The sequence below is a fragment of the Columba livia genome, chromosome 22, assembly GCF_036013475.1.
Source record: "Columba livia isolate bColLiv1 breed racing homer chromosome 22, bColLiv1.pat.W.v2, whole genome shotgun sequence".
NCBI classification, from domain to species: Eukaryota; Metazoa; Chordata; class Aves; order Columbiformes; family Columbidae; genus Columba; species Columba livia.
The window spans coordinates 107,173-118,854 of NC_088623.1; the positions used below are offsets into that span (position 1 = coordinate 107,173).

Genomic DNA, 11,682 nt, shown 5'->3' on the forward strand with positions numbered 1-11,682 from the left:
AATGGCCTGAGGTGTGGTGGAGGATGGTGCTGAAACACCCCTTGAATTTGCAGGTAAGGGGAGTTGACGTGACTCATGACATCAGAATGGGCATCATGTATTCAAGGCAGCACTTCGAGAACGTGGCTGCTGAGGTGTGGTAAAGCTATGAGTTTGAGTGGATCCAGATTTGCGTAATAAAACGGCAAAATGGGTATTGTCACATCCCAATAGATGTGCTCAATAAGATAACAATCATGTCCGCACCGGCTAGCAAAAAAGAAACACAAGGTTTCCTGGGCATTTTGAGTTTCAAGAGAAAGTATATTTCCTCTCGCAATGTGAGTCCTCTTAACTGAGTGACCTGAAAGACCAACTCTTTCAACTGGGACCCTGAGCTGCAATGAGACTTTCAACAGACCACACGAGATAATTCCCGCAGCAGCCCAATCATGCCAAGTGCTGAGGAAATCAAATGCATAAACAAATCAAACTGCATTTACACTCACAGAGAAGAAGATAAATTGTCCCTTAAGTTCTCCCCTTAATGAAAGTAAAAATATACAGTTAATTTTTTTTTTTCTGTCTTTTCTGCACTGCAACTCAGCTTTAGCACGATGCCTAGAGAACAACAGTCTCATCTCCCACCTATACGCTGCACAATGACAGTAAGAGAACTATAGGTTTCAATCCCCTCAGCTTGAAAATTTTGAGAACTCGTCTCTCACTTTGTTACAGTCTTGAGTGTCTCCCAAATGCTACTTAAATAAGGTCACAACTACCCCTACTTCTAATGTCTAATTGTGTTTTAAGAACAGCATCTTACGTAGCTTTTTTTGGTAAATCTATTTTATATGTTTCTGTCATGTTCTATGGACCTAGTTTAGATTCAGTGTTCTACAGGCTTTTAAACAGTGTATATCACCAGAGAGAAAAGGACACAGTATTCTGTTAGGCCCTGATCCTAAGTTATGAATTTAAAGTAGGACAAATGACCTTTTCTTAAGAAGTGCTTGTTTCTCTTCATTATCTAGAGAAAAAGCACAGCTAGCTAAAATGCAGATGTCTTTACTGCGTTTTTCTAAAATTAGGAGCATTGCAAAGGTACAGAAGGCCTTGAACGAGGGCAGCATGAAAGATGAGGAGAACAGGGAATCATTCTTTCACAGATGTCACTCAGGGCAAAAGGAGGATCACAAAGATTCAAGTGGCTTAGTCCTCCTGGCACAGATGATGATGTGACAGGATGCAGGCCATCCCTGCACCAGCTGAGAAGGGCAAGGAACAACCCTTTTCCACTGAGCACAGTCCAAGACCAACCTTCAGCACACTGTGTGCACCTCTGCCATGTACCCAAGTATGCAAGAAGCTCTCAATAAGGTCTGAGCAAAGAGACCTCGTGCACACACAATTACGCATCTACATGCATACACGCAACTGTGCACCCAGGCACACTCAGAGGCTGTTGAAGATCTGGTTGTTCTGAGGAGCTTCTTGGTCCTTAGGATGTCCTGGCAGCAGGTTTGCACTGGAGATGACTGACAGAGTCCATTGTTGTAAGATGGTGGTTGTACCATCTGGACTGTAAAAGAAGGCAGCTGATAGAACCGCACTCATGCTTGTCTCTAGTATTTGCCCCTAAAAGGCAACAGGCAAAACTCAGTGGAGACAACGCCTGTGTGGGCCAATGCAGGCAGGTTGCAGGTACAACCAGAGGCCATGAATGCAATTGAAAGAGCAAATTTATTTTGGTTACCTCGGTACCGGGGGATCTCCAAAGTAGCACCTAAGCTCCCAGGCAGAGGTGACACAAGTGGGGACACAGGCGTTGCAGAATTCAGCCCTGGTAGAAGATCACTTGGCCTGCTGCCAAGCATTCACCTGTATTTCAAGGCTTCAAGCAGATGCAGCCTTCTGCTGTGCTCTGCTCTTTCTCACGACAAAGCAGGAATCTCAGGCATAATGATAAGGTGCCTCAGAATTTCTCACAGGCCTATGCTATCTAATACAGAGGTTCTCCTTGTCAGGCACACGAGGTCAGGAAAATAATTAGTGTGATGTATGTTTTTTCTACAACCCAGCTGCAGTCACTTGAGCATATATACAGTTAGCCTCCTTGCCATTCTTGCGGTATTCCCATACAACTCCCATAAGAGGTTTTTTCTCTTGCTCATTATGATCATTTTTCTCTTTAAACAAATTCATCAAACAACACAGTTTGCTCCCACTCACTCTTGAAAGACTAAAGAGTGAGTCTTGGTCTCTGGAGTCTGCTGGAAGAGAAGGAAGATACCCATGTGCTCCAGTAAAACATAAGACATATGAAGTCTGAGAAATCTGGTCCAGGGTCTCTGCATTACCAGGTGAAATGACACATACAGGCTGATGCCACACTTTCATACAGGCATTTATAGATCCAGAGCATTTGTTGGTCTTGTAGGAGGCTGCATTAAGTTTTCTGCTCTAAGACAAAGCTAGAGCTGATTTCCTCCCCCTTTCCAAATGACAGAAGATAAATGACTCCAAGGTCCTGGATGAGTTTATCTGCAAGTGTTTGTACAAGGATCTCAGGCACTTCTCCAAACAAATTTATTCATGACATAAAGAACTAGTAACAGAAAATCTCTTAATTTGAGATATATCCGTCTTCCAAGTGTTCCAAGTTATAAGAGTGTTTAAAAAAGAAACAAAAAAATCAAGTATACAGAGAAGAAGAAAGATTCCTTTCAAGCAGAATAAGTTTGTATCTTCCTCAGCTCAGCTATAATTTTGATAAGTGCTCCCTTCACTTCTTTATTTCTAAGGCTGTAAATCAGTGGGTTTAATGTGGGAATTATGATTGTGTATATGAGAGCTAGGACTTTGTTAGTGTCTTGTGAATTACTAGATTTTGGCCTTAAGTAAATCAAGGTCCCACTTGCACAATACAGTGTTACAGCTATAAGGTGTGAGGAACAAGTGGAGAAGGTCTTGTGTCTGCCCTCTGCAGAGGAAATCTTCAGGATGCCGGAGATGATGCAGGCATAGGATATCAGGATGAGACAAAATGGTGTAAAGATGACCAGCACTGTGGCTGCAATTATCTGCTTTTCATATGAAGAGGTGTCCGTGCAGGAGAGCATAATGAGTGGGGGAATATCACAAAAGAAGTAGTTAATCTTCTTGGACCCGCAAAACGGCAATGTGAACACCCAAGCAGTCTGCACCACAGACACAATATTACCACTGCAGCATGACAGTAGGACCAAGGAATGACAAACTCTGCTGTTCATGATGACTGCATATCTAAGGGGGTTGCATATGGCCACGTAACGGTCATAGGCCATGGCTGCCAAAAGGTACCATTCAGTGGCTCCTAAGAAAATCACAAAGTAGAGCTGTGTGGCACAACCAGTGTAGGAAATGCTCCTGTCCTCTGACAAGAAGTTTGCCAGCATCTTGGGAACAACAGTTGATGCTGTGGAAATATCCAGGAAGGACAGGACTCGGAGGAAGAAGTACATGGGCTTGCAGAGGATGGGGTGCACTGTGACCATGAAGATGATAAGGTTCCCAATGATGGTGGTGGTGTAAATTAAGCAGAATGTGAAGAACAGTAGGGGCTGCGGTTCTGAGTGGCTGGAGAATCCAGAGAGGACAAATTCAGTCATTAGGGTGTGGTTTCCTGGTTCTGGTCCCTCTGTTGACTTCATCTGGGAGGAATCAAATGGACAGACTGTCAGAGGGCTAGATCACAGTGCTACATGCAGTTGAAGTGAGGAGTCTCGCAGGAATCCCTGGAGAGACACTGGATTGAAGGGTGGACCTCTAGAGCTGGCTTAGCTGAACGCAGTAAGAAGGCAATGGCTGGGCGTGCTGAAGGTGTATGATGTTAGTACTCTCCGAATTTCATAGTTTGGGATAGTGACCAAGCATACAACTATGAGGAGTCGACATTTAAGGGTTGGCTCCTTTATAGGTGTGGGGTTAAATGTGTTTCCTGCAAATCTCAGGTCTGTTGTCCCAACTTGTTCCACAGGTACTGTCTGCACTGAGGGGAAACCCCAGCTGACAAAACATAAAACACCCACAATCTAAAGAAAACAAAACAAAAAAAGCAAAACCAAATACCTTTTGTCTATAGACAAGCAAAAGAAGAAGGAATAATTATAGGGAAAGATATCCATGGAGAATGCTAAGAAAGTGTAGAACGTGAAGTTCAGTACCATCTACTTCATTAGTCACATTGCCTCATTACCCTGATGAGTGCCACTGTGTGTATGATGTAGATGGGCTACTCCGCTACTAAGCGCTCTGCCAGCCATGGTAGTTTTGTCTTTTCTTACTGCCCAGAATGAGAAACTGGTGCACAGAAAGACAGAAGAAACTAGCCTGCCACAGAGGAGAAAATGGTCATTAATGCTGCTGTCTTCAGATCAGTCACTGGAATACACAAATAAATCTCAAGGCACCTTTTGGCCCCAGAAATGTATCCATATATGGAAGACAGAAGGGTGAAGCACCATTTCCACTGTATACACATGGACCTGGTCAAGAGATCACATCATATAGATAAGGACACATCTTAAAGGAAGAGCAGTGCACAGAACCCTATCACAATTCAGTCACTCCTCATACTGACTCCATCTAATTTCTCTTTCTGATATAACTTCGCTCACACAAGGTGCCTTTTGTCGGTGGGTTTTCTAACGTGAACACGAAAGTGAAAGCTCTGGAACTGGAAGCCACAGGCAATTTTAGCTGACAAGCACAATAAAGAAGCTCCCAACAATCCCAGGCATTAAAAGGTCTGATGTGTTTGAAAGGAATCTTCCTGGCTTTGACTGTTTCCATTAACACAGAAATGAGTGAACACTATGTTATTTGAGGCTCCAGATTTTGAGAGGTACCTCAATATAACCTGTGCAAAACAGAATAGAGAATGACATTAAAAATTCCCTGCAGTTTGTAATGCCACACATTCACACTAGTTTTCTTGACTTGTGAGATCCATGTAGCTGAAACAGAATCTACCTAATTTTACTCCTTGATCTCTTTTGAAAGTTTTCTACTATTGTTTTGGTTACTAGCTGTTAATTAAAGTTGCTAAATCCCACAGAACTCATTGTTTTACTGATAGATTAGTGTTTTATTCCCTAATGCAGAACACCTCTCAGAAACAAACTCTCACTTTGTGTAATTCTTGTTTGGTAGCTAGGAGCACCTTTAGGTTTTGGTTTTAGTTCTTCCTTGGATTTGCTTTTTGTAGTCACAATAGGAATTTTGAAGTAAGTGTCCTAACCTCAGTACTTCTGCCATCCAGTGCCTCCAAAATGGATCAAGTGAATTTCACTAGAAGAATTTCCTTTGTTTTCTCACATTAGGGACAGCGTTGGGCTGATGGCTCCTACAGTCAACTTTCATTGCAGATTTTAAATTGTATTTTAAATGCAGATGCTCTCTTTCAACAGCTTGAATAATCTGTTACATTAGTACATGGTATATTCCATGGAACATCAGGCATTTTTTTTCTCTGATGCACCATAAATGGAATTTACCTGCCTGTCACACAGATATCATAATGCCAACTGCCAAAGACTAGCTTCACAGAGAATAAAGAAAAAGTGAATTTGTTAAAGTTGTTTCAATTCAGTTGAAATAATAGAAGAATCAGGGAGTTTCATGGAACAGGGACAAAGAAACGCCATCATGCACAGGTATTGTGACTTGCAAATACACGAGAACCTAGACGAGCATCTGCATTCTAGTTCAGTCTTGAGATTCCTTCTGCACCAAATTATGTAGTCCCTCCTAAAGACAGTCACAGGAGCAAAAAAGAAAATTGTTCTCTACGTAAGTTATTCTAGTCACTGAGGATGTAGAGAGCTGAAAACTGGGCTTTAGTGCTATCCCAATGCCTTGGACTCTTAAACACCTCTAGCATGATTAAAGGATGTTAAAAGCCGCTGCAGGCTCCAGCAGCCTTGGTGCAGGACCCTCCTGCCCAAGCCACTGGAGCCCAGCCTGGTGCTTAGGACACTCGGGATCTCAGGGACATAGCTGCTGCTACCCCGTTTGCAGGTTCAACCAGTAGTAAAGTTAAGCACATACCCCTGAGAGTCACAAGAAACAGACACAAAGACACACACAGACCTGCAAAGGATGTTGACATGGTCAGCCACAGAGACTATCACAGACAATAAATACAAGATTCACATCACACACGAGCACAGACAGGTATATCCCCTGCTCCTCTGGGGCTGGCAGAGGGAGGAGGTCACTAGCGCAGGAACACACGTAACATCCCCAGGATTCACAAGCGCGTACATGTTGGTGGGTCCCCTCTGCCTGTCCCACACCCCTGCCCAGATCTTGGCCTTTCTGACCCAGCCCACGGATCCCCCACTCACCAGTTGGTCCAGCTTGATGCACCAAGCATGCAACACTCACACACTCATCCCTCTGGCACCACACACTTGCACGTTCTCCCTGGGCACCAGCAGAGGCTCTCTGCCCACCTGATGCCCTTGCCCAGATCTACTACTCACTGGCTGGTCCAGCCTTAATTTTGCACACCCCGCACACACTTAATTTGGGGGAGATCTATCCCCCAGCAACCAGCACAAGGCACAAGAGCTGTGACATATGGTCCTGCTCCAGCTGCCGGTGCTGAGTCCCTCGCTCACACCAATCCTCTCAGTAACTGGTTATGGGGACAGATGCTGTGGGGTGAGAAGGTGAGAACCCATTAGCTCTAGTAGCTGCACTGGGACCCCACTGGCTCCCATAGCTCACATCACAGGCCAAGGGTGCCCGCACCCCAGGTCTGACTTCAGTAGCTGGCACCCCTCAGTAGAATCATAGAATTGTTTTGGTTGGAACAGACCTCTAAGATCACTGAGTCCAATCATTAACCTAGCGCTGCCAAGTCCACCTCTAAACCATGTCCTAAGAACCTTACCTACACAACTTTTAAACACCTCCAGGTATAGTGACTCAACAGCTTCCCTGGGCAGCCTGTTCCAATGCTTGACAACATTTTCAGAGAAGAGTTTTTTTCCTAATATCCAATCTAAACTTCCCCTGGCACAACTTGAGGCCATTTCCTTTCATACCATCACTTGCTACAGGGGAGAAGAGACCAACCCCCCCAGCCACTACAGCCTTTTTTTGGTTAGTTGTACGGAGTGAGAAGGTCTCCTCTGAGCCTCCTGTTCTCCAGCTGAACCCCCAGGTCCCTCAGCCGCCCCCATCACACTTGTGCTCCAGCCCCTCACCAGCTCCGTTCCCTTCTCTCAACTCATTCGAGCACCTCAAGGTCTTTCTCATTGTGAGGAGCCCAAAACTGACCACAGGATTCGAGGTGCAGCCCCACCAGTGCCCAGTCCAGGGGAATGGTCACTGCTGTGGTCCTGCTGGCCACACTAGTACTGTTACAAGCCAGGATGCTGTTTGCTTTCTTGGCCACATGGGCACACTGCCATAGCAGTAGCTAGTGCTTGCAGATAGCTAGTGCCCTTGCAGCACATGTACACTGGAAAGAGCAAGAATACACAGAAAAAGAGTTACGAAAAGATTTAATAAGACAGGACAGACTGCAGTGATCAGGCGCAGAGCTCAGCCAGCCCAGCAGTGACCAGCCCCAGCTTACACTCAAACAGCCCCTTTTCTGTCTGTCCACTTCTTTGTTCCTCCTGGCTCCCCTTGACCTGAACATCCTCTCATCAGCTGGCATGGTCCCACTGACCCTCTCCAACATCCTCAACACTCAGGTTTGCATCCTTACTAGTTGCAAATTCCCAGTCACCTGTAGTTTCTTGAGAGCTCATCAGCTGACAATATTTATCCCTGGTTTCTGTCTCTGCTACTGCTAATTGGTGAGATTTTATGCCTCTGGGTTTTTGATGCCCTCCCTTTCATTATCATAAGAGAGCTGTTTGATATCCATGTGGAGTGTGAGAATGTTTATTTTTTGACCTTGTCAAGTTGGTATGATAATGAAAGGGAGGGCATCAAAAACCCAGAGGCATAAAATCTCACCAATTAGCAGTAGCAGAGACAGAAACCAGGGATAAATATTGTCAGCTGATGAGCTCTCAAGAAACTACAGGTGACTGGGAATTTGCAACTAGTAAGGATGCAAACCTGAGTGTTGAGGATGTTGGAGAGGGTCAGTGGGACCATGCCAGCTGATGAGAGGATGTTCAGGTCAAGGGGAGCCAGGAGGAACAAAGAAGTGGACAGACAGAAAAGGGGCTGTTTGAGTGTAAGCTGGGGCTGGTCACTGCTGGGCTGGCTGAGCTCTGCGCCTGATCACTGCAGTCTGTCCTGTCTTATTAAATCTTTTCGTAACTCTTTTTCTGTGTATTCTTGCTCTTTCCAGTGTACATGTGCTGCAAGGGCACTAGCTATCTGCAAGCACTAGCTACTGCTATGGCAGTGTGCCCATGTGGCCAAGAAAGCAAACAGCATCCTGGCTTGTAACAGTACTAGTGTGGCCAGCAGGACCACAGCAGTGACCATTCCCCTGGACTGGGCACTGGTGGGGCTGCACCTCGAATCCTGTGGTCAGTTTTGGGCTCCTCACAATGAGAAAGACCTTGAGGTGCTCGAATGAGTTGAGAGAAGGGAACGGAGCTGGTGAGGGGCTGGAGCACAAGTGTGATGGGGGCGGCTGAGGGACCTAGGGGGTTCAGCTGGAGAACAGGAGGCTCAGAGGAGACCTTCTCACTCCGTACAACTAACCAAAAAAAGGCTGTAGTGGCTGGGGGGGTTGGTCTCTTCTCCCCTGTAGCAAGTGATGGTATGAAAGGAAATGGCCTCAAGTTGTGCCAGGGGAAGTTTAGATTGGATATTAGGAAAAAAACTCTTCTCTGAAAATGTTGTCAAGCATTGGAACAGGCTGCCCAGGGAAGCTGTTGAGTCACTATACCTGGAGGTGTTTAAAAGTTGTGTAGGTAAGGTTCTTAGGACATGGTTTAGAGGTGGACTTGGCAGCGCTAGGTTAATGATTGGACTCAGTGATCTTAGAGGTCTGTTCCAACCAAAACAATTCTATGATTCTACTGAGGGGTGCCAGCTACTGAAGTCAGACCTGGGGTGCGGGCACCCTTGGCCTGTGATGTGAGCTATGGGAGCCAGTGGGGTCCCAGTGCAGCTACTAGAGCTAATGGGTTCTCACCTTCTCACCCCACAGCATCTGTCCCCATAACCAGTTACTGAGAGGATTGGTGTGAGCGAGGGACTCAGCACCGGCAGCTGGAGCAGGACCATATGTCACAGCTCTTGTGCCTTGTGCTGGTTGCTGGGGGATAGATCTCCCCCAAATTAAGTGTGTGCGGGGTGTGCAAAATTAAGGCTGGACCAGCCAGTGAGTAGTAGATCTGGGCAAGGGCATCAGGTGGGCAGAGAGCCTCTGCTGGTGCCCAGGGAGAACGTGCAAGTGTGTGGTGCCAGAGGGATGAGTGTGTGAGTGTTGCATGCTTGGTGCATCAAGCTGGACCAACTGGTGAGTGGGGGATCCGTGGGCTGGGTCAGAAAGGCCAAGATCTGGGCAGGGGTGTGGGACAGGCAGAGGGGACCCACCAACATGTACGCGCTTGTGAATCCTGGGGATGTTACGTGTGTTCCTGCGCTAGTGACCTCCTCCCTCTGCCAGCCCCAGAGGAGCAGGGGATATACCTGTCTGTGCTCGTGTGTGATGTGAATCTTGTATTTATTGTCTGTGATAGTCTCTGTGGCTGACCATGTCAACATCCTTTGCAGGTCTGTGTGTGTCTTTGTGTCTGTTTCTTGTGACTCTCAGGGGTATGTGCTTAACTTTACTACTGGTTGAACCTGCAAACGGGGTAGCAGCAGCTATGTCCCTGAGATCCCGAGTGTCCTAAGCACCAGGCTGGGCTCCAGTGGCTTGGGCAGGAGGGTCCTGCACCAAGGCTGCTGGAGCCTGCAGCGGCTTTTAACATTCTTTAATCATGCTAGAGGTGTTTAAGAGTCCAAGGCATTGGGATAGCACTAAAGCCCAGTTTTCAGCTCTCTACATCCTCAGTGACTAGAATAACTTACGTAGAGAACAATTTTCTTTTTTGCTCCTGTGACTGTCTTTAAGAGGGACTACATAATTTGGTGCAGAAGGAATCTCAAGACTGAACTAGAATGCAGATGCTCATCTAGGTTCTCGTGTATTTGCAAGTCACAATACCTGTGCATGATGGCGTTTCTTTGTCCCTGTTCCATGAAACTCCCTGATTCTTCTATTATTTCAACTGAATTGAAACAACTTTAACAAATTCACTTTTTCTTTATTCTCTGTGAAGCTAGTCTTTGGCAGTTGGCATTATGATATCTGTGTGACAGGCAGGTAAATTCCATTTATGGTGCATCAGAGAAAAAAAATGCCTGATGTTCCATGGAATATACCATGTACTAATGTAACAGATTATTCAAGCTGTTGAAAGAGAGCATCTGCATTTAAAATACAATTTAAAATCTGCAATGAAAGTTGACTGTAGGAGCCATCAGCCCAACGCTGTCCCTAATGTGAGAAAACAAAGGAAATTCTTCTAGTGAAATTCACTTGATCCATTTTGGAGGCACTGGATGGCAGAAGTACTGAGGTTAGGACACTTACTTCAAAATTCCTATTGTGACTACAAAAAGCAAATCCAAGGAAGAACTAAAACCAAAACCTAAAGGTGCTCCTAGCTACCAAACAAGAATTACACAAAGTGAGAGTTTGTTTCTGAGAGGTGTTCTGCATTAGGGAATAAAACACTAATCTATCAGTAAAACAATGAGTTCTGTGGGATTTAGCAACTTTAATTAACAGCTAGTAACCAAAACAATAGTAGAAAACTTTCAAAAGAGATCAAGGAGTAAAATTAGGTAGATTCTGTTTCAGCTACATGGATCTCACAAGTCAAGAAAACTAGTGTGAATGTGTGGCATTACAAACTGCAGGGAATTTTTAATGTCATTCTCTATTCTGTTTTGCACAGGTTATATTGAGGTACCTCTCAAAATCTGGAGCCTCAAATAACACAGTGTTCACTCATTTCTGTGTTAATGGAAACAGTCAAAGCCAGGAAGATTCCTTTCAAACACATCAGACCTTTTAATGCCTGGGATTGTTGGGAGCTTCTTTATTGTGCTTGTCAGCTAAAATTGCCTGTGGCTTCCAGTTCCAGAGCTTTCACTTTCGTGTTCACGTTAGAAAACCCACCGACAAAAGGCACCTTGTGTGAGCGAAGTTATATCAGAAAGAGAAATTAAATGGAGTCAGTATGAGGAGTGACTGAATTGTGATAGGGTTCTGTGCACTGCTCTTCCTTTAAGATGTGTCCTTCTCTATATGATGTGATCTCTTGACCAGGTCCATGTGTATACAGTGGAAATGGTGCTTCACCCTTCTGTCTTCCATATATGGATACATTTCTGGGGCCAAAAGGTGCCTTGAGATTTATTTGTGTATTCCAGTGACTGATCTGAAGACAGCAGCATTAATGACCATTTTCTCCTCTGTGGCAGGCTAGTTTCTTCTGTCTTTCTGTGCACCAGTTTCTCATTCTGGGCAGTAAGAAAAGACAAAACTACCATGGCTGGCAGGGCGCTTAGTAGCGGAGTAGCCCATCTACATCATACACACAGTGGCACTCATCAGGGTAATGAGGCAGTGTGACTAATGAAGTAGATGGTACTGAACTTCACGTTCTACACTTTCTTAGC

General features: G+C 45.2%; 1 protein-coding gene across 1 annotated transcript; it reads right to left on the bottom strand.

Moving 5' to 3' along the window:
• Positions 1-2,627: 2,627 nt before the first annotated feature.
• Positions 2,628-3,691, bottom strand: LOC135576022 (olfactory receptor 10A2-like). Its single transcript, XM_065038572.1, has one exon. It carries the CDS (start codon positions 3,669-3,671, stop codon positions 2,706-2,708), a length of 966 nt encoding a protein of 321 aa, XP_064894644.1. The 5' UTR covers positions 3,672-3,691; the 3' UTR covers positions 2,628-2,705.
• Between the last annotated feature and the right edge of the window lie 7,991 nt (positions 3,692-11,682).

Bases quoted from the DNA above. Each gene is read 5' to 3' on its own strand.
- LOC135576022 (XM_065038572.1), bottom strand. From the start codon at position 3,671: ATGAAGTCAACAGAGGGACCAGAACCAGGAAACCACACCCTAATGACT.